The 26,254-nt window shown below is 38.6% G+C and overlaps 1 protein-coding gene across 1 annotated transcript in view; it reads right to left on the reverse strand.

Moving 5' to 3' along the window:
- LOC144050301 (CUB and sushi domain-containing protein 1-like) overlaps window positions 1-26,254 on the reverse strand; it is a 414,568-nt gene that overhangs the window by 24,454 nt on the left and 363,860 nt on the right. The window contains exons 47-62 of the mRNA XM_077563425.1: window positions 23,635-23,780; window positions 22,425-22,505; window positions 20,975-21,088; window positions 19,535-19,651; window positions 19,308-19,379; window positions 18,418-18,564; window positions 17,834-18,022; window positions 16,614-16,799; window positions 15,595-15,792; window positions 15,216-15,389; window positions 14,287-14,460; window positions 13,853-14,026; window positions 12,467-12,655; window positions 8,982-9,158; window positions 5,072-5,257; window positions 564-740 (exon numbers count right to left, since the gene is read on the reverse strand). Coding sequence (XP_077419551.1) covers window positions 564-740; window positions 5,072-5,257; window positions 8,982-9,158; window positions 12,467-12,655; window positions 13,853-14,026; window positions 14,287-14,460; window positions 15,216-15,389; window positions 15,595-15,792; window positions 16,614-16,799; window positions 17,834-18,022; window positions 18,418-18,564; window positions 19,308-19,379; window positions 19,535-19,651; window positions 20,975-21,088; window positions 22,425-22,505; window positions 23,635-23,780 — 2,501 coding nt within the window. The remainder of the gene's footprint in view (window positions 1-563; window positions 741-5,071; window positions 5,258-8,981; window positions 9,159-12,466; window positions 12,656-13,852; window positions 14,027-14,286; window positions 14,461-15,215; window positions 15,390-15,594; window positions 15,793-16,613; window positions 16,800-17,833; window positions 18,023-18,417; window positions 18,565-19,307; window positions 19,380-19,534; window positions 19,652-20,974; window positions 21,089-22,424; window positions 22,506-23,634; window positions 23,781-26,254) is intronic.

Here is a 26,254-nt window from a genome sequence, read left to right on the forward strand (position 1 = left end):
GAGATAATCCATCCCACCTCACAGGTGTGCCATATCAAGATGCTGATTAGACACCATGATTAGTGCACAGGTGTGCCTTAGACTGGGGAGAGTGGCTGGTCTGGGGACTCAGATCACCAGTCAGTACTGATTGATTTATTGTGAGCAGTCTAAGGCACACCTGTTTTAGACTGGTTTGAGCGAAATGGTGATATTGTGTATGTGGAAGAAGTTTTAGATCTTTGAGTTCATCTGATAAGAAATTGGAGCAAAAACAAAAGTGTTGCGTTTATATTTTGGTTGAGTATTTATTTTTGTAAATTGGGTCCTAGGGAGGAAACACATTTTGTTTAGGTTTGTTAGGGAACCCCTGATGTAATCTAATCATCTCCATTCTTCTTATACTTGACTTTCTTACAGAAATGTTTTGACTATCCCAGAAATTGTAACTTGCCTGACTTAATCCGTCCCCTATTTTTTTCATTTTTATTTTTTTAAATCTCTTTGATTTACTAGCTACAAATTGCTGTTTACAAGAGTCAAATTGAAACAATGTGCAGTTTTGAGTCCACTATTCCTCCTACCAGTGCAGTCTGGCGGTTGTCCTGTCCACGTCCCATTTGTTGTGCAGTGTCTGGTAGTCAGGCCTGACGTTTTGAACCCTTCCCAGCACGCGTAAGCCACCGAGCTGCCGAAGGTGATGCCATCACTGAAGACGATCCTGCCTTGGGCCGGGGTGCCAGGGTTGCCACATGACACAGCTGAGAAGTGAAAGCATATTCCAAAATGATGGTTAATCTTATTAATAATGTCGGCGTGAGCAACACCGCGTTGCCGTCACTCAAGGTCGATCGCGTGCATTGTCTGCAATAATGAGATTATCGCTGGAGCCAGATGGAAATAACACAAAATATGTCCTTGAGGTAGTGAGGCTAATTAAATATTAAGGGTTGCTGGAGAGATTCCCAGCAGTGAATAGCAGACAGTGCAGTATTTTAGCAGTGAGCTGCAGGCTAAACACTCCGACAGTATCCACAGTGGTTTCAAACTGCTCCTTGTTGGTTTTGCTCAAAATAAAACTATGCTGCAAATATTTTGGAGACAGTCACGATCTCTGGCTACAAAATGAGTACACCTGCTCAATCTAATATAATCCGATAAAATGCATAATAGTATTTAATTTTGATTGACATTTTTTTTTAAAGAAAGTATGTATTAAAAAATTGCATATTATTATCACAGTAAACATTGCTTTCCAACATTTTGGTAACCAAAATATAAGAAAAAGAAACAGCTCTTTGTATGATCTGATCAAGTTCTGCACCATCGCAAGCGAGCATCGTTATCTCAGCCAAGGAGGATCTGTTTTCATCTGCATATGTTTGTATCCTGTCTATAGCATTGGATCTACTGAATTTTGATGATATTGAAGCGAAGCATTGCTGCAAGCATGTCATGATTCAATATTTGAAAGCGATGTTCATTGCCACTTTTATTTACAGACCATCCCATACATAACAGCACGAGTACTCAACTGTTGAGTAGTCACCGATACCAATACCAATGGTACTTTTGATACATAAAATCACCCCCACCTAAAAAAAACAACAACAGATCATTTTAAAGAAAAAAACTATATATCCCAATGTACCATTTTTACCTAAAATTGCATGAAATTCATGGCAATTTTCCATTGTTCTAATTTCTAGTTCCTGATCGGACTGTCATCCGTAATATTTTTTATATCATAAAATATTTCAAGAAGATATGCCAATGAAATAATGTCTGACAAATCTTAATTAATTTGAACACATTTTAATGCTTAATCAGAGTAGCCGATGCATGCGCTTTTCAGAGGTTAGGCATTTTACAAAATCTTACTGGTCCAGCATTCGTCATCATCGTCGGTCCGTCATTTTTTAAACTGAACCAAATTATAGTCGCCAGGCCGTCATTTTATTTTTATTCCGTCATCACTCCGTCACCCCTATTTTAGGAGCGACAGACAAAGGTGGGCATTCCGTCAGTCCACTAGTCCACTCATCCTTCATCAGCAAAATGGGCGTCCGTCCGTCATTAGTGACAGAATTCCCACTTCTGGTTATTTTTATTTATGATGTTCCTGAGGGATCTCAATCCTTGTTTTCCATCTATCTAGACTTCCAGCTGGATTTCTCAATTTTTCAATCAATTTTAGGCCTGTGGAGGTTTACGTTTTATGGATGATCTCACTGTCTTTGTAAAGGCAGAACTGTTGATACAGCTCATGTACATACTATTGTGTCAGATAAATGAATTATGATTAGAAGGGGAACCCAGCAGTTGTGAACAAACAATACAAATTATTATGGAGAAAACACATATCTTCAAAGATGTCGAAATTGGACAATGCCTTTGCATTTGATGTTGCAGACGCTTTGTAGCTTGTTATCCTCACTAAGATCATGCTGTGTGATCGAGGCATTAAGCATCATGCCCCTTTTGTTTATGCAGGGTTAACAACTGCCTCATCAAACATTTTTTTTTCCCCAAGAAGGGAACCATGGATATTTAGGTTTTCTGCATTCAATTAGAAAACAGTTTTCAAAATCCACGGAGACACGCTAACATAAAAAGAACAGTGAGGAAGTAGCAAGACACTAGAGTACATCCACTAATGAGAACATGCCAGCTGACGACTTTAACAAGTGAACACCTAATAATGAGAAACATCAATGTGGGGAACATTAAGAAGGGCTGTTTATACTGCTTTCTTTGGGTTTTTAGACTGCGTGTGTCTGCCCACAAAAGTGCATACATGACAAGATGGATGTTTGTGTGGAGCTTTGTATGTCTCCGTGATCAATACAACATCCTTTCTGATTCAGCTTTTAACCACCATTAGCGTAATGAAAAACAGGCAAGACACAAAGAATTAGTGTCACAAACAGAAAACCTTAGAAACGAGCTGGAGTAAAAGTGCATATGTGTTTGTGTAAGATTCACTGCCAGATAATGTAGTAGGGTTGGGCATTTTGAAATCCATTATAATTCTGTTTCACTTTATTACTTAATACAAAAACTTGAATTTTATTGCTTATTAAACTAAAAATAGAGCTCAATATTTCAAAGATGTTGACAGGTGGATACATCCATGCAACATTAGGTGAACAACACTCCACCAAGTTTGATGTAATTTGATAGTTGCAATGGTTTCAACAAACTTTGTAATATTACAGTTCAAAATAATCGTGCACCAAAATGTTGCTCAATTTCTTCTACAGCAGCCTGCTTTGTGGCATCATCTGTTTGCTGCCAAGTAAGGAAATCCATTATTTCTCAATTACTTCAAGGCATAGTGATTAAAAACTCTACATTTCAAACTGAATCTCTAGATCAATCAAATTCCACATGATCAACGCAATTCTGAGTCATAAAAATCTATTTAGCATGCGCATCCCTAATATAATGTTATACATGGATGGTGTAAAATGTAATATTATTGATCGCTACCACTGAATGTAATGTGGGTTTTTAATTCAACTGTTCAATAAGAACAGGGGAACCATTAGTGGGCTGCAAATGATTATGATTTAAAGGGCTCATGACTGAAAGGGAACTAGTACAACATTCTCAATACGTGCCATTGACCTGATGGGCCCCAAAGTGACATACTAATCTTAAAGGATCTTTGTGCAGTTTGTCACTTTTTTTTTTTTTTTTTTACTCGCGACTGCCACCTCTGGCCCAAAGCGTAATCGGAGCAGCTGTGTGCACGATCTTAAAGCGACAGCCACAGTTGACAAACGAAGACACGACTTCAAATGAGGAAAGAAAAACTCCGCCCCTCCCCTCCCCAAAGAAACGGTGCACACTCTACTACAAAGGGAAGATAAAAGCTGATAGATGCAGTCAGAGTAAAACAGTCAGGGCTCGTCGTACTCATCATTCATACACCAATGGTCGGCTGCTACCATGCAGGGCACTGCAATTGTTCTAAAGTAACAATATTTTTACTTCCGTATAATTTCTGCCTGCTTTACCAACCCAAAATGCAGAGTGCAGACACATAACACACTGGAGGTGAGAATGGGGAAATAACGCCGCTTCCCTTTTCTGGTTTCTCCGCAGCGCTATGAGGACCCACTTTAATTTCCTCTAAAATCTCAAGGGTTTAAGAGGCATCTTTGGAAACTGCTGTTGTATAGGGATCCCTTTGTTAGCACAGATTAGGAAATCCAGTGCAGTCACAAGCTGAAATCCTCTATATCTAGGCCACACGCACGCACACACACGTCAGTAGTTTCCTTCTGTTACCCCCAAAATGCTTCATGTAGCTTTAATTTTAAATGGCCTGCTATGCATTTACTGTTGTAGTTTTAACCTCTGTTGCCTTGCCCGTGTGACCTTTCAATATCCAGACCGATGCGTATCATTAATTTCTGTGCTCATTTCACAATAATGTATAGACTCTATGCAACAAGAATTAGAAGCTTACTGTGACTAAGATGCCAAGTGAGCTGGATGGCACTATATTCTTTAAAGAAGAGATTAAGTTGCTCAACTTGGGAGGAGGCTAAGCTGATTTATTTTTACATACATTTCAGAATAATTAAGTTCATATTTCAGGAAGGCAAAGAGGTTTACACAAAATTTGCACTCCTTCATATTTTTGCTTTAGACCAACTTTTTTTTTTTATGCTAATTTGCTAAAAAAGTTTTGTTTATATAAGAGAGCCACCCTTAACCTTAAAAAAAAAACCCGCTGCATATTAATACGATATCTCACAAACCAGGATATATTAGTTTTGCACTGTAATCTGATTTGGTTGCTAACATTTTCACACTAACAATAATGGGCTTGTGGATTTTGTATCCCTGGTCTATGATTGGCTGGCGACCAGCCCAGGGTGTATCACTTTTTTTCACCCATTATCAACAGACACCAAATGAGTGCTATTGAAATGAATTGATGGATTCCAAATGGTTGCAGAAGAGCTGTCTGCAAATCAAGAATGCTATTTTTGTCTCAAACGACCCCCCCCATGTGTGTGAGTTGAGGAGTGAGAGTATTTCACATGACTGCAGGTGCCCGGTTGCTGGGCTCGCTCACCTTGACACACGGGCTGCGTTCCACTCCAGGTGCCGTTGTGGAGGCACGTCCTCTCAGCTGAGCCAATCAGATTGTATCCTGCCTCGCAGCTGAAACGCAGCAGGCTCTTGGTTTTAAACTCTTCCCCTCCTAAACGGGCACCGTGGGGAGGAACCCCCGTGTCCCCGCACATCCCTGGACTCAGACCTAAAGTGAGAAGAGGAAATAGTTAGAGTTAATGTCCCTCACACTAACAGCCTAGAAGGTGCACACCCGCATAGAAAGGGGGGAGAAACGCACAGGCAACATACGATACCGTATAGAGAAATGGACTTATGGACTTTGTACAAAATAACTAATGTACAAAATAACTTTTATTCATTATTCAAATGAAGAGATGTCTCATACATTGAACATGCTGGCTGTAATGTAATTCATCATTGTATAACTGTTGATACTATTAGACTTCCCGTTTTGCATTCACTGTATACTAGGGCTGTGCATTTAATCGAAATTCAATTACAATTTTTATTCTTACACTCCACTATTACAAAATCAGCATAATCGTCAGAAAAAAAGATTATTACTACATATTTTATGTTGTTTAAATTTACACCTTTTTAAAATAACAAATTTACTAAATTTTGTTTCGTCCCAAAGGAATTTGCATAATTATAGTGTTTCAAATAATTTTATTTGTCTTAATATTTTTTACGTTTAAACATTTTCTTGTTTTGTAACAAAAAATAAATAATCATCCTAATCGTGATTTCCATTATTACCAAAATAATCGTGATTCATATTTTCATCATAATCGAGCAGCCCTACTGTATACTATACTTACCTACAAACCTGAAACAAGCCTTTGCATATTTAAATTTCTTTAATCCCTTCTAAATGCTGCTAATTGTATATTTAACTAGGTATTGACTGTATAGTCTTCAATACAAATGTATACGTCTGAATATTGCAGCCTTAACAATTTAATTCCCCTCACTTTATGAATACAATATCTATCAATCTATATCTCTAAGAGCCCGTTCTAAAAATACCTCACCGTTGATGGGACATTGTGATTTTCTAGAACACAGATTTCAAACTTAAGGCACGGAGGCCATATCTGGCCTACGATATCATTTTAAGTGGCTGGTGAATGCAAATGTCAATAAGAGAGAAAATACATTGAAAAATAATTGACTGGCTTCTGATGACAAAACTAGTTAGCCACTAATTTATACTGTATATATAATGTTGCAGAAGTGGAATGGAATGAAATATCGTTATTGTCACTGCACATGCAATGAAATTTCCCTTATCAGACTCAACCTTTCCAAGAGACCTGTAAAATAATGAGCAAACAGAGGGAGACGGGACCGAAAGGCCTGTCGGTACTCGCTTAAAAGTGTTCCTAGATCTTCGATAAGAAGGGAAGATGAGGGAAAACAAAGACGAGGCTTGAGCCATGTTGCCGAAGGGGAGCATAGTATAAGCCTGGGAAAAAAAAACACCTTGCAAATGCATCACACACAGACATTATCTCTAGATTTGTACATGAGATGGGGAGGGTGGAATTGCAGTACGACGGAATCCGATACACACTTAAGAAATCACAAATGTGCTCAAATTGGTAGGACTTTGTTGTAGCTCTGTTACAAAATGGCTGGTGACCTCTGATCTAAGATAAAGGTGCAGATCAATTTTCCTTATTTCACTATTGCTCACAAATATGTATCCACCTTTTTTTTTTTTTTCCTGGAGAACTCAGTATTGTTCATTCGGTAATTTTACCGATTTGACATGTCATCATCATTGCTCTCTTTTTTTTTTATGTGGGTGAGTATGTGTATGTGCGTGTGTGCGTGCGTGCGTGCGAGTGTGTGTATTCATTAGTTCACCTAAACCGAACACTTCCAGCCAGTCGTGAGGCCGTCAGGAGACCCGAGGAAGGACCAAAGAAAAGAAAGGAAAGTGAAATCCAACACCGACCAGACCCCACCCACCAGCTCTGTTACAAAATGGCTGGTGACCTCTGATCTAACATAAAGGTGCAGATCAATTTTCCTTATTTCACTATTGCTCACAAATATGTATCCACCTTAACAACATGAGTGAATATTAATACAAAGGCTGGACATTTATGAAGTTGTATATCTGGTGCTGGTCCAGCATCCTTGGGATATTGAAGCCATGCTGATTCGTTTTAGTGCTGTTAAGAGTTAGATATCAAAAAGGTTTTGGGGTAAAAATGCATTTAGGATAATATGATGTCATTTTATAGAGATACATACAGTATAAACTGAGGCATTAACATATGGAGCGACACCCATGCAAACTAGCATAACTTTGCATTAAGGCCATGCTAAATTGTTCTAGCAGTGAAAGCGCAGAGCGTGTCACAACTTTAGGAGCTTAAATTCCACCGGTAGGGATTTGTGACTTTAAGAGCTCCCCTTCGAGGCGTCGTGCATCTCAATGAGGGTCTCCAGCTGCAGGATGGATTCTGCCCCGCTGAGCCTTCTGGTCCGAGGCCAGCCGAGCGAGCTTATTGCGTTCCGGCTGCTGAGGCAGTTGATGCTGGCTTCGGAAATGATCGGTTGTAGTGTTATGAGGTGTGTATAATAGCCGCACTTGACAACATGAGTAGAGTAAACCAGGACTCTTCGTCTTGTTCTCCTTCAACCTCCTCAAACAGGTAGACCAAGCCAGGATACGTACGATTATTTAAAAAAGTTGCTGTTTTTTGAAAAAAGATCATTAAGACAAGACTTTTTCCCCCCCGCAAATATTTCTTAGTAATTGGTTTAGATGTCTTTTGGGAATCACAAAGAAGGAAGACCCAGACAGAGTTTGACATTTCTTGAATATACAGCAAGTATCTGGAAAAAGTAGAAGGGTATTTGATGACCTTTGTTCGAATGACATTAACTCTTTGACTGCCAGACGTTTTCAGAAAAGGGATGCTGTGGGTGCCAGCCGATTTTAAGCATTTTGACTGATCTTTCAAGGTCCATAGAAAATTATGTGTTTGGACTATGGAAACACACATACTGCCAAAACAAGATTGGACTCTCATCTTCCATCAGAAAAAAAAAGTTTGTTTCTACCTTATTCCGTTTTTGAGTAATCAACAATAGAAAATGGTTAGTTTCACCTGTTTTGAAAAAAAAAACGTCTTTTAACGTCTTTGGCACTCCTCCATAGGATTTTACGAAACGTTATATAACGTTTTTGGCAGTCAAAGACTCAACAATTCAGTCTGAGAAAGAGTCATCAGAGAGAGGTGGCCTCCAACATATTGTGCCGGTCGTTGCTATTCACATTTGTCATGGATCGGGAAAAAAATAGCAAATGCTTTCAAAAAAAATTCAATGAGCTGAATATTAAAATATACAATTGTTTACATATATGTATGCGTGTATTTCTTTTCTTTTCGAATAAAGAAAAAATATATACAACATATAAATGAAAGCTTAGACATAAACCACATTCAGAATTCTGCCAGTATTATTTTGAGTGTATACTGACCCCCCTTCCCTCAAATATCATTCATTCCACTTTGTTTGGCTTTTTGTTTCAGTACTCTACATGTGAAGATTTTCCCTACACAGATTTGATACATTCTACTTTATTTTGCAATTCTATTCATTTCATTGTTTTGATTATTTTTAGATTCATGAGTACTATGCGCTGGGAAAAGTCACTCTGGACTTTCTCAACTCATCTATTTATTTGAGAAAAAGTTTGTTTTGCTGCTTTCCTCAGATCCAAAATGCATCCTATTTCCCTCCTGGCATTGATTTGAATTGAGATGCTGCTGGGAGATGCTGTGACCCACTAAGCTTGTACATTTAGAAACAACCTGCTTTGCACACAGATCTTGTCTACTCACTGCAACTTGTATGCAGAACAGATAAGAGCCGAGTAGCTTTACCAGTGCAGTAGGGCGGCGCCCCACTCCAAGTGCCGTCCTCTTGACAGTGGCGTGTAGCATTGCCCACTAGCGTCCCTCCTGGCAGACAGGAGTACTGCAGCACAGAGCCATAAGTCCAGCTGTGCGTCCCAGGGATGATTACATTTGGGGGCACGCCAGGGTCACCACAGGAAATAGCTACAGAGGTTGAACGAGAGAAAAGGGGGGAGGATGTTAATGTACTTGGGAATGTGTCCAAGTATGGATTGCATCAATTTCTGTAAGAAAGGGAGTGAAAAAGGAAGATTGCGAAAGAAGGCGGGTGATAGCGTGATTAATGGTGCGTGTTTATATTTACGTGTATTACAATGCTGGAACAAGATAAATATGGTAAAAAGCAACTATCTGGAATGAATGAATAATAATCATAATAGAGTAGAAACTGGGATGCTTGTTGAAATGCAAGCCGATTATTTATTTATTTTTTAAAGAAAGATGCACCTCTAAAGTCATCAAGTGTTTGTACTTGAACTGGCGTCATGAATGTCAAATGAGACCTCAGTTCAGCAAAAACCAAAGTGGCTGTGTCTACTACTTGGACCATGGATGATAGAGGTGTGAATTGCTTAGTACCTGGCGATTTGATTCGTATCACGATTCATAGGTCACAATTCGATTTGATTAATCCCGATACGAATCTATAAATTGATTATTGCGATTTATTTTATTTTTTTACTCAAATTTTGAAAATACAAATCAGTAAACTTGTACATCTACACTGTAAGATTTGTATGAAAATGTATTGCTTTATCTGAAAATTCAGGCTTATAACTGAGCCACTGCATTTAACAAACAGGTTGCAGTCTTGTTTTATGTTTGAACAGCACTGAAAATATTAAGGCTTAATGTTCCATTAATATAACATTCTTCCATGCTTAATGTGTGAATCCTAACCCTAAGTAAGACGTTTTGTTGAATATTTCCATAAATAATTGATGTTTCAAAATCGATTAGAGAATTGCGTGCTGTAATATCGCGATATATTGCAGAATAGTTTTTTTTTCTAACACCCCTAACAGATAATGTCACGTAAGATGTTAACACTACTTCTCGAGGGCGCATTTTGCTTTTTGTCTTTGGCTTTTGTGTGATCTTACTCATTCCAAACTACAATGATTCACAAGGATTGTCTGATGCTCTTGTCATATTTATGAATGAAATTAGATGACTTGGCCACACACGTCCGCGGCATGACAATCTATCTGCTTACGCCTCCATCAAATCCAAAATCATGTTACACCACCTGCGCAACCATTTAGACCTGCTTTTACCGAGTCTAAAATCGAGTCTACTTTGTTACCAAATTGCCAGATGCTTAGGGTGTACGGCAGCTGTGTCTGCCGGAACGCGAAGAGAGGCGCAACATCGACCAAAACATGGTAGATGAGAAGGGATCTGCCACAAGTCTAACATATTTTTATATTCAGTGACAACTAAGAATGTTATGACATGAGATGCGCACATCTTGGAGTGCATCTTCATTTTTGGCACTAGTTGATATCTAATGCCCTGGCTGCATGAAAGGTAGAAATATGTGTCACTACATTGCAAATGCCCCATGAAAGAACAGAATAACACTTAAAAAAAATGAATCTATAATTCTAGGCAGGAATGAACTAAGATACCCAAATGTGTATTGCCCTTTCATCAACAATATGAGCACCAATAATTTATTCCAAATGAATTTTACTTTAAAAACAAAACTTCCATAACATTAAAGATGGACATCACAGAACAAAATCTTCTATTTTCCTCTTCAATTTTTGAAAAATTGACATTTTACAGAGGTCAGGCAGCACAGCGCTCTAGATGACACAGATATGAAATTGCCCTCTATTTTCTATTTCTGCCAAACAATTGGTCCAGTGACACCAAGCCAAAGTTGGATTACTCTGTCTTCTCCTTGCCCCTCAGTCACCCGCTTCTCTCCTTCCAATTTTGTGATAAGACCATGTTCCTGGAATTTAATGCCCCATGCGCTACATCTACCTTGCCCTCTTTGTCCCATTCCTCATTTCTACATCCGTGCTGCCATGTCCTCATTGTAGTCCCTCCGCTACACTTGACTTTAATCTCTCTGACTTATCCGCCATATAGATGCCCCTGCAAACCTGTTAGTACTTTGAGGCCAATGCCTTTACATTTGTTGTAGGTTGAAAACAATTGGCCGGGACTTCAAAAGATAAGTAAAAGAAAAATAAATCGACATTTCAGGTACTTACGTAGAGTAAAAGTGTAAATTAGAAGATTATTTATAAAGGAAGCGTCACTTTTTTAGGTGATGAAAAGTATTGAAACAGACAGATTTAAGGATGCTGGAGACCACTTTTTTCAGACTGATACCAGTACGCAACACTTGAGTCATCACCAATACCGATATCAAGTACCGATACGACTCGTATATTTGATACATAAATTCTCCCTCCAAAAAATGAAAGAAAGACCTATATATGCCAATATAGCATTTTACCTTAAAATAGCATGAAATTCTTCTAATTTCACCGTCAGGAGTACTGATACCTTGAAATAAGGCTGGGTATCGGCCCCGTACTGATGCCTGGTATCGGTACTCGCCTATCCTTACTTAAAAAAAAAATATATTGTTTTTCACCATGCAACATTTGGTGGAGCAGCACAAGTGCAAAATTAAGTTTGGAGTGATGGAACTGGAAGTGTTAGTGGCAGAAAAGTCAGCAACCGCATAAAAAAAAGAAGCTGTTGTCTAATCTAACTCAACCTGAGTGTGTGTGTTTGGAAGTATGTATGTGTCCATCCTGCATAATATTGCGCTTGCAACTTGGGACGGCACACCCACAAAATTGCTCTGGGGGAGGTCCCGCACCAATTGTCACATTGTGCTGACCCAGGGAGTGTATCTATTTTATCTTCTGTCATTTTGCCATAACATAAAATACACTCCCACAACTTTAAACAACCACTTTAAGCCTTCTGTAAGAAAGTCTCAAAGGGCCCTTTGAAGGTCTGTTCAAGAGTGTGATTGGACAGATAAGTTCTCCTTTTTCAATTTTTTCTTTCAACCTGTCCTCATACTAAATCACACAGCCACATGAACAATTTATTACTTTTCAGGCTTTCCTTTGAACCTTCTCATGTTGTCTGTCTTTTAGTTAGTTCAAAACGCTATTTATCTCAGACATGACATGCATGTATGCATGATGTAGCCCCATACTGGGCACTGTGGCATGTTGTTATTTGATTTAGTATTCAAAGGATCTAAAAAAAAAAAAAAATCTCTCAGGCAGTGAAACAATCAAAAATGCTATTGTGTGATTATTTGAAAGGTAATGAAATACAGGACATTTGACATTTTAATTTTACAGCAACCTTCCATCCACCCATTTGTCACCATATTCTTAAAAAAGAAATTAGAGTGGCAACTTTAGTTTTTAAAACTATTCTAATGATGATTAAACATCTATCCTCACCCAAGCATCGAGGGGTTGGCCTGTCCCAGCGTCCATCATGCAGGCAGGTGAGAAGTGCCGAGCCCAGCAGGTAGAAGCCTCGTTTACAGTGGATGGCCACGGTTATGCCGTAGCTAAAGATTTCCGGGTAACGCAGTCCAGACTGCCGCACTCCATTCTCCACATGTCCGGGATCAGAACAGTTTACCACTGGTGACAAAGGAGAATACGTGAACAAGTTAGAGACTATATCATTTCATGCTTGTGATGAAACAAATATTCTTTTATAGTCATCCAACTTTATTCTTGTATGATGTTGTATTTCATGCCAGTGTGCCCCAATTAATCTTTCGTAGACGCTGCTGTCACTAAATATTTACGGAACGAGTGATTAATTATTAGGAGAGTTGCCCTTTGATGTCCACTAGAAAGACAAGCAGCTTTGAAGCATGTGTCAAGGTAGCTGGTCCATTTTGTTTAAACAGTCTTTGGGCTTAACGTCAGTCAAAAAGTGCCGTTTTGTTTTCTGCATGTCACTGGGGAGACTGACATTGACTCTGATTCAAGTCCAAGAGGGGAACATGCAATATGAATATGTGTGTGCGAGTGTGTGTGTGTGAGTGGGCACCCGAGGGTAACGAAGAAAAAAAAAAAAGCCTCTTAATTGACAGCTGCGGCTGAGAAGCAAAAAGTGAGGGAGTTAGAAAAATTCCTTGAATGGGAGACAGCTGTGTGTAGCTCTGCCGTATCGATCTGCCCCGTTGACCGAGCAGAGCGCCGGAGTGTTTGCACAATTTAATACATCATAACTGCTACACCACAACAAGGTCAGTGGGGGTTGGTAGTGTTACATGCACGCATGATTAGCCGAGCGGGATGCATCTGTGGATTTACAAGTTGAGACTCGCAAGTATTGTGGAAACTCACACTGGTCACAATATTAGGTACACTTGCAGGAAAAATCCATTCATGAATTCTCTGCACTGGGTTTCAGTCAGTCACAGGGCCCATATAGCGATAAATATCCATTCACTCTCTCATTTATACTTTCACTAAGTGAAAAATGACAAATGAGAGTCAATAAAAGACCAGCATAAAATTCTTTTTTTTTTTCTTTTTCTGGAGAGCTCAGTATTGTTCATTCGGTAATTTTACCGATTTGACATGTCATCATCATTGCTCTCGTTTTCTTTTTTTTTGTATGTGTGTGTGCGTGCATGCGTGCGAGTGTGAGTGTATTCATTAGTTCACCTAAAACCTATTAAAAAAAATCCCATACCGTCCAGCATAAAATTTTAATGACACAACTGCCATAACAACATAATACAGTAAATAGACTTTTTATGCTAAAATTATTTCATTCTTTACACCCACATTTGACAATTACAAAACTGTGTTAATTGTTACCTTTGCAAAGAGGCAGGGGGCTGCTCCACTGCCCGTTGAGTCGGCACTGAGCGCGAGCATTTCCACTCAGGATGTAACCTTTGTTACAGGTGAAGTTGACAACATCGTTGAGGTTGAACTCGCTGCCGTTCGTCCGCCCATTGGCTGGGTTTCCGGGGTGACCACACGTTATGGCTGAGGGCAGAATGTAGATGTTACCAACAACAACAAAAAATAACAACCATCACACCTGTTACATCTGCACAATAGAATTCAAGCTGAGTTATATATCACTGATGCTGTCAGAAAGGTATTACTATTGATGTAACAATTACTAGATCCCACATGTGTAGCTAATGTTGTTACATAAAGCAAATATGTAGTTGATCTTTATCATTTTCTTCTTTTCTCACTATGAAAAGAGAGTTTCATGACACGCAATATCAGGTACTTACGGACGCAAACAGGTGTTGTTCCAGACCACCGATGGTCTTGTTGGCAGATTCTGACAGATGTGCCGATCAAGCGATATCCCAGCATGCACTGGTACACCACTGTGTCGCGGTAACTTGAGCCATCACCGCTAATGTGCCCATTTATGATAGGATTTGGAGAGTCACAGTGGCCAGCTAGACGGGGAAGAAAAAGATCCATTACGTTGGAATACTACATCAAAAGATGCATACAAAATAAGCAAGTAAAAGGTCACATCAGTGCATTTGTATGGATTTATTTTGTTGACCTTGTGGCATAACTTTCTCTGGAGAGAAGGCACTGTGATGTCCTTCAATCGCACATGCCGCTACCAGGCTCAAACGCATTTCAATTATTTTGTACTCTTGAGTCAGTACTTTTAGGAGTGAATAAGGGCATTTTGTGATCAAAAGGCATCACTGCTGCATTGTGCGACTATATGGTCAAAAGTATTGCAACACCAAGTGAACAGCAGCAATAAAGAAGATTTTCTCAAATATGCTGACGCGTGTCTGTGGAACGTTTTGTCTATTCATCCTGAAGAACAGAGGTCACTGATGTTGGACCTGAGAGAGAGCCTGTCTCACCGTCTCTGTTCGTGTACATCTCAAATGTTTTTTGATGGGAGGCGTTTTTTTCCACATCAGACTCACCCAAGCATGCCTTTGCGGATATTGCTTTGTGTAGTGGGAACAGAAAAATGAAGAATGAAGATTGAGTGATAAATGCTTGGGACAGTATGGTAAGCAAATGGTTTGCTTGTCTAACCCACAGTCCAGAGGTTCGGTTCAGTTTTATTAACCCTCATGCCTTATTAGGGAGTGCTCTTTCAAGAGAGTCTCATGATACTGCTTAGTTCGGACATGCATGGTGACATACTGTAATCCAAACTAAATGTATTTATACTTACCAAGACACCTTGTTTCAGAACCGCTCCACAGCCCGTTGGCGCCACACTCTCTGACATGGGACCCCACCAAAGTGTAGCCATGGTTACACATAAAGATTGCAGTTGCACCGAATGTGGTCAGTGTTCCAAGTTTGGTGCCAAATGGAGGAGAAGGAAGATCCCCACAGGACAAGACTGCAAAGAAAAATGAGAACTTAATAAAATCATCCATTCAAAAAACAAAGTGGCATACTGAACTTCTGGAATGTCGGCTACAATGAAATATAACTATAATTCCAAATGTAACAACAAAACAAAACCTACAATATTTTTTTGGGGAAAATGTGGACAAACTAAACTGTTGTGCAACTTGCAACACAGAATTACTTATTTGACTTACTCTTGCATGTAGCTGGGTCATCCGACCCTTCCCAAGTCCCATTGGCAAGGCAGCTTAGTGTTCGGTGTCCCGCTCCGAAAGAGTACCCCGCTGTGCATTCCAACATGGCTAAGGAGCCAAACTCTTCCAGTGTACCAGACAGCAGACGGTAGGTCATATGTTCTGACAAGGTACCCTCAATGCTGGGGCAATGGATGGCTGGGAAATATATGGAAGGTCATGAAGAGTGCAGTTAAAGATGGTGGCTATAGCTTAGCATATGAGGACCTGGCTGTTACGATTTGCTTTTACAAACAAAAAATTGTCTAGAACAAGAGCCACAAATATATATATATACAAAAAAATATCTTCCTGAACTCTGCCAAGGTGCCCTTAACTGCTAGTAAAAAGGAAACGAAGACACCACCGGCCTGTCCCAATTTATTGTCCAGCTTGACCAAGCACATCATGCTAATGTTAGCTGCTATCGCTAGCTGCTATTGTAACTTGACACCAAATTTAGAGCGTGCAGTGGTTAACTTGTACTTTGAAACTTGTGTTAAAAAATATCCATGTCGAATGGTAAAACATTGCTTCCGATTAATACATTTTTAATGGTGACAATTGGACTTAAGACAAGATCAATTGTTTTATTTATTTTTTGACTGAAATACATTTTATTTGGCCTTCCAGGTGCCACTGTAGAGCAAATTTGAATAATATCAGTACCATAAATTGAATCCAGTCTACAGTACAGACTTATGTTTCATGTTTACCTCTCTTTACTATGAACTTTATAAGTTGGACAATGAACAGTGCATGTGAGGAGCTATAGCCCAATTATGAACATTCTTGAAATATATTAGCCACATAGCACTCTCTTGTCCTCCAATCACAACACTGGCTAAATGTTTATACTTAGGGTTTGTGGTTTATGGATTTTACATCAAACCTTGCTGATGCTCCAAACAAAACAAAATGTAGTTGTTTTCTGTGACAATGGCAAACAAATCTTGAAATTTTGAACACGTAATACTTACAGAGACACATCGGAGGTGAGGCAGAATTACTCCAGGTGCCATCCTCCAAACACGTTGCCGTGGCTGGAAGACTGGGGTCAAGGTGATAACCGTGCTTACAGTGGTAGGTCACCTGACTGCCCACGTTGTAATGGTAGGCATAGAAGCTGCCATTGCCTGGTGACTGGGGGATTCCACAGGAGATAGCTGCCAATCACAAGGAAAAGTGTAAATACTCACACAATTCTGCAAAACGTGAGGCCAATTGACCCTTTCATCAGGATTGCACAGAAGTTTTTTGAGTATGAGATTCATACAATCCCTTGTATCATCTTTTGTAATTCATATATTCCAGCCTAACAAAAAAACAAAAACAAAAAATGTTGAAATGTAATGTGAATTATTTGTATTTTTTATTTAATTCAATGGACATTGAGCTCCTCCTAGAAACGCACACAAAGAAGGGTTTCACAGTGGACTCAGCAAGCAGCAACAATATTAGTCTTTTTTTTCTTCTTTCAAATGATTAAGTGGACTATGCCTGTGCGTATTAAATTGATTGCCTACTTGTGTTGTCCACTATTTGTGTTCAAATATCTATTGCTTAAAGGATTGTAACACAGGGACACTGATGCTATTCATTAGCCTGTATATGATATTTTGAACCGTTTGTTAGCATTTAGCTAAATAGACTATTGAGGCAAAGCTTTGCAATTGTTTTAAACACACAACATGAACGATCACGGCTCAGGTGAGGTCTGAAAAACTGAAAACTGTGATGTCATTTTCAGTCGACAGCAAGCGACAAAATGGCCGCCACCTTAGATGGATAAGTACGGGTAGTTTTTGCAGCTTACCTCATATTCCACAAATGCAATGCTGTGTTAAGACCACTGGGGGCACATGCAACATGCTATTGTAAATAAAAAAAAAAAAGTTGAATTTTATGTTTAGCTTTACAGTAAACGTCAAATGGGAGTGGCAGTAAACATCTTAAAGACACTTTTTTGATGAATTATTCACTGCTTGTTGTGAAACGAGTAACGTTGAGTTTATTGCCAGCATACGGCGCTCGTGTATCTTTTTTTGCTCGTGAGTCAGGGCAGAAAAAAAAGAAAGAAAAAAAAAAGCAACAGACAACAGGACTTATCTGGAAAAACGTGCAAGTCAGGTCACTCGTATCTCAAGGCGCTATTGTACTTAGAGATGTTACCTTGTATTGTATTGTATTCATGTATTACCTTGACAGAATGGTGCAAGTGTGTCCCATTGGAATAAGCCATTGGGGTGGAGTCTACAGGTGGAATTCCTAGAGCCGACCAAACGGTAACCATGATTACAGTAGAACTGGAGTCTGCTGCCTGGGCGGAGTTTGGTTTGATTGACAACACCCCCATTCGCTGGGGGATCATTAACACTACAGTATGCAGCTGGAGAGAGAAAAAAAAAGAGAAAAAGAATGAGTACATTTTGAGACACAAAAAGCTAACTTTTTCAGGGTGGGTGGAATGATTTTCCCACACATAACAACAAAGTGAGTCAGTCATCATTATTTCCATCTTGGATATTCATCTTTTTATCTCACATCAGCCTTTCTTAAATGACTCACATGACCTTTCGTCTTTCGCTAAAATCATCTGCTTGAAAAAGAAACAAGTGCTCTCTGTGGGGCCCCCATGTTGTTAGGGCTATAAAGGCCATGAGCTTCAAGTAGCCTACTTAGTCTAATAATGCTACTGTATACCAAACTAAATTGGAACATTTTCAATCAATCAAAATAAATGATCATAATGTATAATACACGGAATGTATGGCATGCATGTACCTGAGTATCTTATCTTGAATCCTTTCTTGTTGGTTGCATGGTCAGTGGACCAGCGTAGGTAAAGCTGATTGGTTTTGGAGGTGAAGTTGAGTTGAGATGAATGATTTCCACTGAGAGCCACAAGCAAAGGGCTCTGTCCCGACGATCCTGCGAGGAGCACATGAATAAAACATACTGTGAAACCACCACTGTGTAAATAGTCAATCCTACATTTTCGGATTGCATGGATAACTGCATAATTTGTTTGTTTGTTTTTATCCGGGTAGCTGTGCCATTATGCCCATAATCCTATAATAATTATAATACCTGTGCCGGATTGTATAAACCAAAGAGATGATGCAAGGCTTTGAGTATGTTTAAATTCTGTGTGGAATGTGTGTGTGTTTGGTTGCATTTTATAATGACATATTCATCAGGTTATGGCAAACTTGTACTCTCATGAATAAAAATGTGACTATTTTGGCATAATAGAAAAAATCTATAAGTGTCATCAGTTAGTATTACTCTAAGGTTTTAAATATAGCAGGCAGCTGAAAATGCTAAAAGCCTGAAAATGAATTAAGAGTTATACAGTAAAACCTTGCTTTGTACTTTCCAGTCATTATTGATTTTGTGCGGTGAAGTTCAAGTTAATTTGTAAACATATAAAGTTCTCAAATCTCCATGAAACACATACACAGAAATGTGCTCGACAAACTTTTAGATTTATTGTTACGCAACAGACTTGGATCTCCTGGGGGGAAATTCCGCACACTTCAAATAAAAATTAACTACTGCAAATCTTATTAGCGGTGGTAATGTTTCTCATACACAAATAAGAGTTACGAAAGCATGTGAGCGAATGCGCATTTGCACGTGTGAGACAGCGAGGCCGGTCGGGTTTTGTTTACCGTCGAAAATTTCCAGCTCGTCAAATTGCTTCTCACTGTGGAACATCTCAACGTAGATATTGATGACGTAACCTGAGAGACAAGACGGTCATTTAACTTTAAGCACATCAAGCAAATTTCCCCACACATCATCTCTCAGTATGATGAATGTCTACATCACTGCAAAACACAACGATGAACATACTGGATTATCAATACAAAAAGCGAGCACTATATAAAAAGTTCACCTGGAAGCATGCGAAGAAGCCAAGAGCATGTCTGGCTGTTGGGGTAGTTGCTGGGGAACATGGGACTCAAAATGACTCCTGATGATGACGACCTCTCCTCATTGGCTGGACACTGGGCTGGAGGTGGTAAGTATACACTAGCATGTTATTAAGCCATCTGAAGAATAAAAGCATTATCGCGCAAACTACATCTCCAAGCTTTTCTTTCCATTTCATTCAAGGTTGTCTTCCTGTTTACATCTCCACCCTTTGTACTTGCCCTTTTGAAAAGAAAAGCATGTGAAGGATTCACATTAACAACTACGTATTAACACTGGATGTGTGATGATGAAAAATGAAAAGAAAAAAAAAAAAACGTGTGCAGATGCATTCTTTTTAATCCATTCAATAGCTTTTAAGTACAGGCAAGACAAGACGTACACAGGATGTGCTGCTCCACCTTCAAGTGTGATGACTATCATGGACGCACACTTCCACATGAAGAGGAGGTGAACTCTAATTGTGCCAAAGGAGCACTCAAGTTGCATGATGCTGCTAAGAGCACAGTGTTGTCGCTTTTCAACACAATGGGCAAAGCAACGGTGAAGGCCAAGCCTCTCTGCAGCTCTTCTGCTTGCAAGAGGAACAACAAATGACACAGCTCAGTCGGCTCATAAATTCCACGAAATGCATCAAACTCTATGTTTTTGGAACAATACCATTTTCATTTGGAGTGAAAAACGAAATAAACGTGTAGTTTGTAATTTCCATGAACAACAATTTATTGAATGTAGAAAAATTCTGTTTCCATTATGTTGTTTTATTGTTTTGGTTTTTCAAATAACTTGCACAAAATAAACCTAAAAACTTTTTACCACAAAACATTTTTTTTTGAATCCCCTAGTCTACTTTTTAGATTGTTATGATTTAATTAGACGCTCTTTTTGAAATTAACTAATAACTTCTTTTTTTTTTTAATATAGCACGTCATGTACAAAGGAGCATTAGTTTCATATTGATGAAAAGTAAAAAATCATAAACAATCATCTTCATAATTTTGACATCTATTTATTGGGTAATATCATTAAATATTTGTCCCCAAAACAACTACAAAGACTTAATTTGTATGTTTGCAGTTTTTTGTCAGGAAAAGACACAATTACTAATTCATAAAGTGGTGCTCAAACTAATTATGATTTTGATGTGACATTTATTTTTTTCAAATGTATTCAAAAGTGTAACTTGACAACACCCGCTAAAGTCCTCAACTTAATGAAGCGTATTTTATCTCACAATATTACATTTTTCATACATACAGTGGTATATTCTTTGTTATTATCCAGCTATATCTATAATTATTATATCTTCTTTTCAGTCTTGCTCTAAGCTTCCCTCTTATTTCTTCAATTAAATAATGTGTTATTCTTGTATTGTTAAGAAGTCATAGCATTGCGGCCTCACCTTGACATGTCGGTGGCGGGGACTCAAAGAGTAAATGGGAGTTGAGCGTACACATGAGCTCCGCCTTTCCAACGAGTGTGTATCCAGGGAGACAACGATAAGCCACAATATCCCCTGAAAAAAAGAAACATTGACGTGTGCTGTGAGATGCTTTGATCTTAAAACATGTGCCACGGCTCAGTAAATGTTGGGTGTCACTGATTAAGGTCTGGTTCAGTTTCCGTCAACAAAGTATCTGAAACTGAAAAAAAAAAAAAAAAACGGATTCAAATAAAACAAATCTGGTTAAGATACCTCATCAACTGCTTTTGCTTTTCTTTATATATACTGTATATATATATATATATTAATTGAAAAGAGACTTTATGTACCAGCTCAGTAGCCTAGTGGTACAGTGTCCGCCCTGAGACTGGGAGGTCGTGGGTTCAATTCCCGGCCGGGTCAGACCAAAGACTATAAAAATGGGACCCATTGCCGCTCTGCTTGACCCTCAGCAATAAGGGTTGGAATTGGCAGGTTAGATCACCATATGATTCCCGAGCGCGGCTGCTGCTGCTGCTGCTGCTCACCGCTCCCTCAGGGGATGGGTCAAATGCGGAGAACGAATTTCGCCCCACATAGGTGGGTGTGACAATCAGTGGATCTTATCTTATCTTTCCCTATATGATTCAGTTACTGTTTTGATCTGTAAATTGCAGTATAAAGGAAAGGGGGAGCGCACCTTTGTAACACTGCACACAAGTTGGTTTCTAGTTTGGTTGCAAATTGATTGATCAGCATATGATGACTGGTACTTTTATATCAATTCAAGTAGTGGGTGGTGGCTGGCTTCAGGTGCTGCCAAAAATGTCATTCATTTCTCTGTTTTGATGCATGTAAAGGATAATTTATTGTTCTAATTTGGAAATGTATTGATTGAAGTGGCAGTTTCTTTGAATAATATAAATTTCCTTTCCCAAGCGAGTGAAGAGCAACAAAGTTTGCCCGCAGATTTGATGGTGTCTTTTTCCCTCCACAGGGAGATGATGACATATTTTAACGCTAAAGGCTACATTCTGCACACTTCTGACAGGGAAAATAGATGTCCGCTGTCAGCTTATGTTCAAAATTACACCTAAGGTTGATTTAAAAGGTCACATAGGCTATGCGCACATTACATAACGTAGGGCTGAGGGAAAAGAGAAGCCTTGACAAGTGATTATTTCCCCCCCCAAAGTGGTGTTTTTCAAAGCCTTAGCACATATTTAATCACAATGAGGTTCTATGCATCGTTTGCCTATAGATGGTGGGTGATGGTGTTATATTGTACGTCACTAGATGCGAACGACGATGCATTTCAACAAAGACCATTTTTGACTGGATAACATATAAACAATGAATCTTCACTTTGATTCCCCCTCACACTTCAAGACAATATCAATTGATCATATACCGTATTCTGAATTATTACCTATTAGGAAGTCTTCATCCTCATCGATTATGTCCACGTTCTCCACTACAGGGGGAGGAGGGCATTTCTTCAGACGGTAGGCTGGAAAGAAGCATGAATACAGTTCTTGAACTTTGTTCAAAGAATGTAGAATACTGAAAAATGCATTTGCATATACAGTATATAAATATTAGAGATGTTCGATACCACTTTTTTTGAGACTGATACCGATACTCAACTCTCGAGTTTTTCCTTAAATTGCATGAAATGAATGGCAATTTGCTATTCCTCTAATTTCTCATTTCTAGTTCCTGAGTGCACAACGGCTACTAGAGGGCTTGCGATACTGGTATTGGAGGGGGCACAAGTACCGATACTTTAAAATAAGGCTGGTAGTGGTACTGATACCGATACCTGGTATCGGTACTCGCCCATCCCTAATAAATATTTAATCGTATGTGATGCTTTTGTACCAGCAATAACACTTAGTTGCACCATCATAGCTATTCATATATCAAAATCCTGCTATTATGTCATATATACAGTAAATCAAATTAGAGGCACAATATGGGGCCATAATCAATAATCATTTATTACAGTCATAATGAATGTTTTAACTCATTTGCTCCCAAAAACATATAAATATGTTCTATTTTAAATGTTTTAAGTGTGCCAAACACATATTTATAATTTTTTTTATAATATGTTTGTTTTATGCTAGAGCATACAGAAAGCTTTGATGCAGCCTCTGAACTGCAGAGAACAAGTGAAAAAAATGGTAGCAATTACAAATATGGCCAGCAGATGACAGCAGAGTATAAGAGATCAACCAGGGCCATGTTGCAAACAAGCTGATTTACCCACAGTTCTGAACAGATTTGTGAATAATGATGTAACTTAGCTATATTCTAATGCTAATTTCCACAAAACGGAAACAGATAGAAATATTATTTTTTTCCTGAAGAGACTCTAATCTTTATTTTGGTAGGTTCCATGTTTTTATAGCAATAGAACACAATATTCTGTGGACCTTGCAAAATCAGTTAAAATCCAGTAAAACAGCCGGGAGCGAAGGGGGTTGCTTCAGTGAAAACGTCTGAGTTAATATATATGACAAAAAGTGTTTTTTGTGGAGGTGGAGGTGTAGAGGGTTGCAAACTCCCCCTTTGACACCTCACGCAAAAATAAATTTTGGGCTCTTGAGAACTTGAAGAAAAGGATGTTTAAGTACCATGGAAGTTGAGTATGAAGAATCCTCCGGTTGAAAAGTCCGAGTGAAAGCGGATCAGAACCTTGGAGCTGGAACTGTAGGCTGACTCTAATGCCGTGTTGCCGCTGAAGACTCCCAGCTGAGGACTGGATGCGTCTGGACCGTCCCTGCATGACCACCACGTTGGAGCACAGACGGGATCAAGGAAATTCAAACTGATTGCACAAGCAGAAGCTTCCTCATCCCGTACACACGCTGTTTGCGACTTTAACGATGCAAATTTATACTCACTCTACCATCACTCAGGCTGAACAAGTCCAGCCCTTAAAATCACAAGATGACACACTGCAAAATAATGACGTGTAACCAGATGCCGTTTTAGTATTATTACCGCCTCTGACATAACTTTCATTTGCTGCCATCGAGTTGCATTTGCTGTCTAATTTTAACAATATATTTACTGCTTCGCAATGAAACAAAAGCACATTTTGCTCTGAAGAGGAAGTCAAAAGAGAATAAATGAGAAGCTATTATCTGTCTGGTAGTTCATGTTCGATAGGTCTGAGGCGGGACTGATTGATATTTTGGTACCTTTGTTTGCATTTTCACCCTTTTGCAAACAAGTTCATTGAAACAAAGCCCTTGAATTAAAGGCTTAACTTAGCTCATTAAATATTGAATGTTGTTGAAAGGTTACATTTTCTAAAGTTCCTAAATGCACCTTTTTTGTTTTTAATGAGCATGCATTTGGATTAAACAAGGCTTGTGAAATTTTAATTCAAAAAGAGTGCCTGGAATCTCTTGGCTGCTCAATAATTCAAGGTTCTCTGTAGGTGTTGGAACTCATTTAGCAAATCAAAATGTACTATTTGTCTATTTAAGTACAAATTGAATATGGAGTGCTGAGTGTTTTTTCGCCTGAAACGCACACAACCACAGTATTTATTACCAACCCCACTTTTATGTTCATACAATTTGATTTAAATGATTCTTTGGTGGCTTGTATCTATAATTCATGCTTAATTTCGAAAAGTGCAGAAATTCTCCTTTAGCTCAATAAAACCCTGCACTTAGCTGAATGTGGCGCTTCATATCCTTTATCAAGGCGTATCTTCCTTCTTGTGCGTGTTGCAAGATTGCGAGCTACTTCCTTTCAAGCTTGTTTTAACATCAATTGACCCTAAAAACATTATCAACAGCAATGATATACAGTACATATTGTACACGACTTCCATCATCAACTTTAAGATATATCCATACATTAAGAAGACTGTAAGATGAATGTGCACCCAAAAATAGTTTCAAGGTAAACTGATGTCCTTTGCTGGATCTGCAAAATGTATATATTAGAATTTGAAATAGAGATTACAATGTTCACTGTAAAGTAATATTACCATATTGCAATACATCATACGTGTCAACTTTTCTAGCTCGGAAGAATACTGTACAGAGGAGAGTATGTCAGCCTAAGAACAATTGTCTTAATAAATAAATGGATGAACAATCCCTATGGCAATGACTGGACCCTACACCTCTGATCCAAAATACAACATTCCTACCCATAATAAGAATTCTTCTCACCACGACAGTATGCATTTGCAAATAATCTCCAACTATCGCCCAATGCGAGAAAACGGTGTGGTGGTGTCATTCAGCAGCAAGCAAAACACAACAGGGAAAGTTTGGCAACAGCCCCTGACATTTGGATTCAGATGCTGCCACTGTTCCACGGGAGTTAATGGGTATGCCGAGCCCGAGCAGCGAGCACAAATCAGTGAGATATGAAGAACATAGCAATGTACAAGACGCGACATTCGCCACTAGTATGATTAATGAGAACATGGAACAAAAGAGGACCGGTGAAGGGGGAAGCCAGAAGAGATGCTAAAAAAAGGACTTGCATGAGAAGCAATATTAAGTTGAAGCAGCACATTTTTTACACAGTGTGCTTTATATAAATTGAAGTAAACCAATCTTGTCCTAACAGGATTTGAAGGTAAGATATTATGTATTAAAAAAAATATCAGTTCAAGGTGTCTTAACATCTATGTGACATGCTTGTCAAACTGTCACATTAATACAAAAACAAAACAAAACAAAAAGCGCACATTTTTTGTTATTTTTTGCCTCATCACGCTCCATATACTTCTGGGCTGACAGCTGATGCTAATCTTTTGCATTCAACAGAACTTTATGCGGTAAGATGGCAAGTTTAGTATATTATACCTACAAATAATGTAAGAAAACCAACAATTTACTTTTCACATGAATTTAAATGTATTTTCTTACATTCATGAAAAACCTGACTTACTGCACTTTAAGACAATTATGAATTTTTTCTATTTATATTTCCAATTATTGAACTTGAATTATAAACATATTTTTATCTCATCCTACCTAATGTAAATGTTTGTGTGACACTTAAATGACTATATCACGTGTCACTTTCATTAATAAACTAAATCGCTTAACCACCCAAAATTTTATTTTGGAATTTATTTGTGGAATTTTTATCATGTCCTTGATATTTAAGAATTGGTGTTCCATAATTAATATCGAATTGAACTGAAGTGAATAAAAATAATAATAATCTAAACTGAATCAAACTGAACTCTTATGAATACTGAATTCTAATTGAATC

The sequence above is a fragment of the Vanacampus margaritifer genome, chromosome 4, assembly GCF_051991255.1.
Source record: "Vanacampus margaritifer isolate UIUO_Vmar chromosome 4, RoL_Vmar_1.0, whole genome shotgun sequence".
NCBI lineage: Eukaryota > Metazoa > Chordata > Actinopteri > Syngnathiformes > Syngnathidae > Vanacampus > Vanacampus margaritifer.